A 385-nucleotide genomic window follows, 5' to 3' on the forward strand; every position below is an offset into this window, starting at 1 on the left:
GGAAAACTGTAATAGAATAAGCTCTAATGTGAGCAACTAAATAATGTTTTTTAAAGCCGGTGCGCCAGAAATTCTTCTATCTGACAATTTGTCTTATTACTAGATCTGGATGTCACTGATATAGATTCTCCAAGATAACATTTCTGTTTTTCTGTTTAGTGCCTTTAGGTGATCTTTACAAGCTCAATCAATATCTTCAAGAGGCAAATAAAAGGGAGCAATGTCTAGAATCGAAACTCGATGTTCTTCAACACGTTGTCGAAGAAGCAAAGAGGGCCACAGAGGAGAGTTGGCAGGCTTACGTTGGAGAGGAAAGGTTATTAAGTAGACTTTCAGCCCTTGAAACGCAATTGCAACATGCTAAAACTAATTGGTCAGAGGATAG

The 385-nt window shown here is 38.2% G+C and overlaps 1 protein-coding gene across 1 annotated transcript in view; it reads left to right on the top strand.

Annotated features, from left to right (window-relative positions):
• Window positions 1–385, top strand: part of LOC109537618 (sarcolemmal membrane-associated protein) — a gene marked incomplete at its 5' end in the record, with an annotated part of 30,421 nt that overhangs the window by 6,987 nt on the left and 23,049 nt on the right. The window contains 1 exon segment of the mRNA XM_048663818.1: window positions 160–385. Coding sequence (XP_048519775.1) covers window positions 160–385 — 226 coding nt within the window.

This window comes from Dendroctonus ponderosae, unplaced genomic scaffold (assembly GCF_020466585.1).
Source record: "Dendroctonus ponderosae isolate FM_Combo_2020 unplaced genomic scaffold, Dpon_F_20191213v2 Dpon_F_20191213_2, whole genome shotgun sequence".
NCBI classification, from domain to species: Eukaryota; Metazoa; Arthropoda; class Insecta; order Coleoptera; family Curculionidae; genus Dendroctonus; species Dendroctonus ponderosae.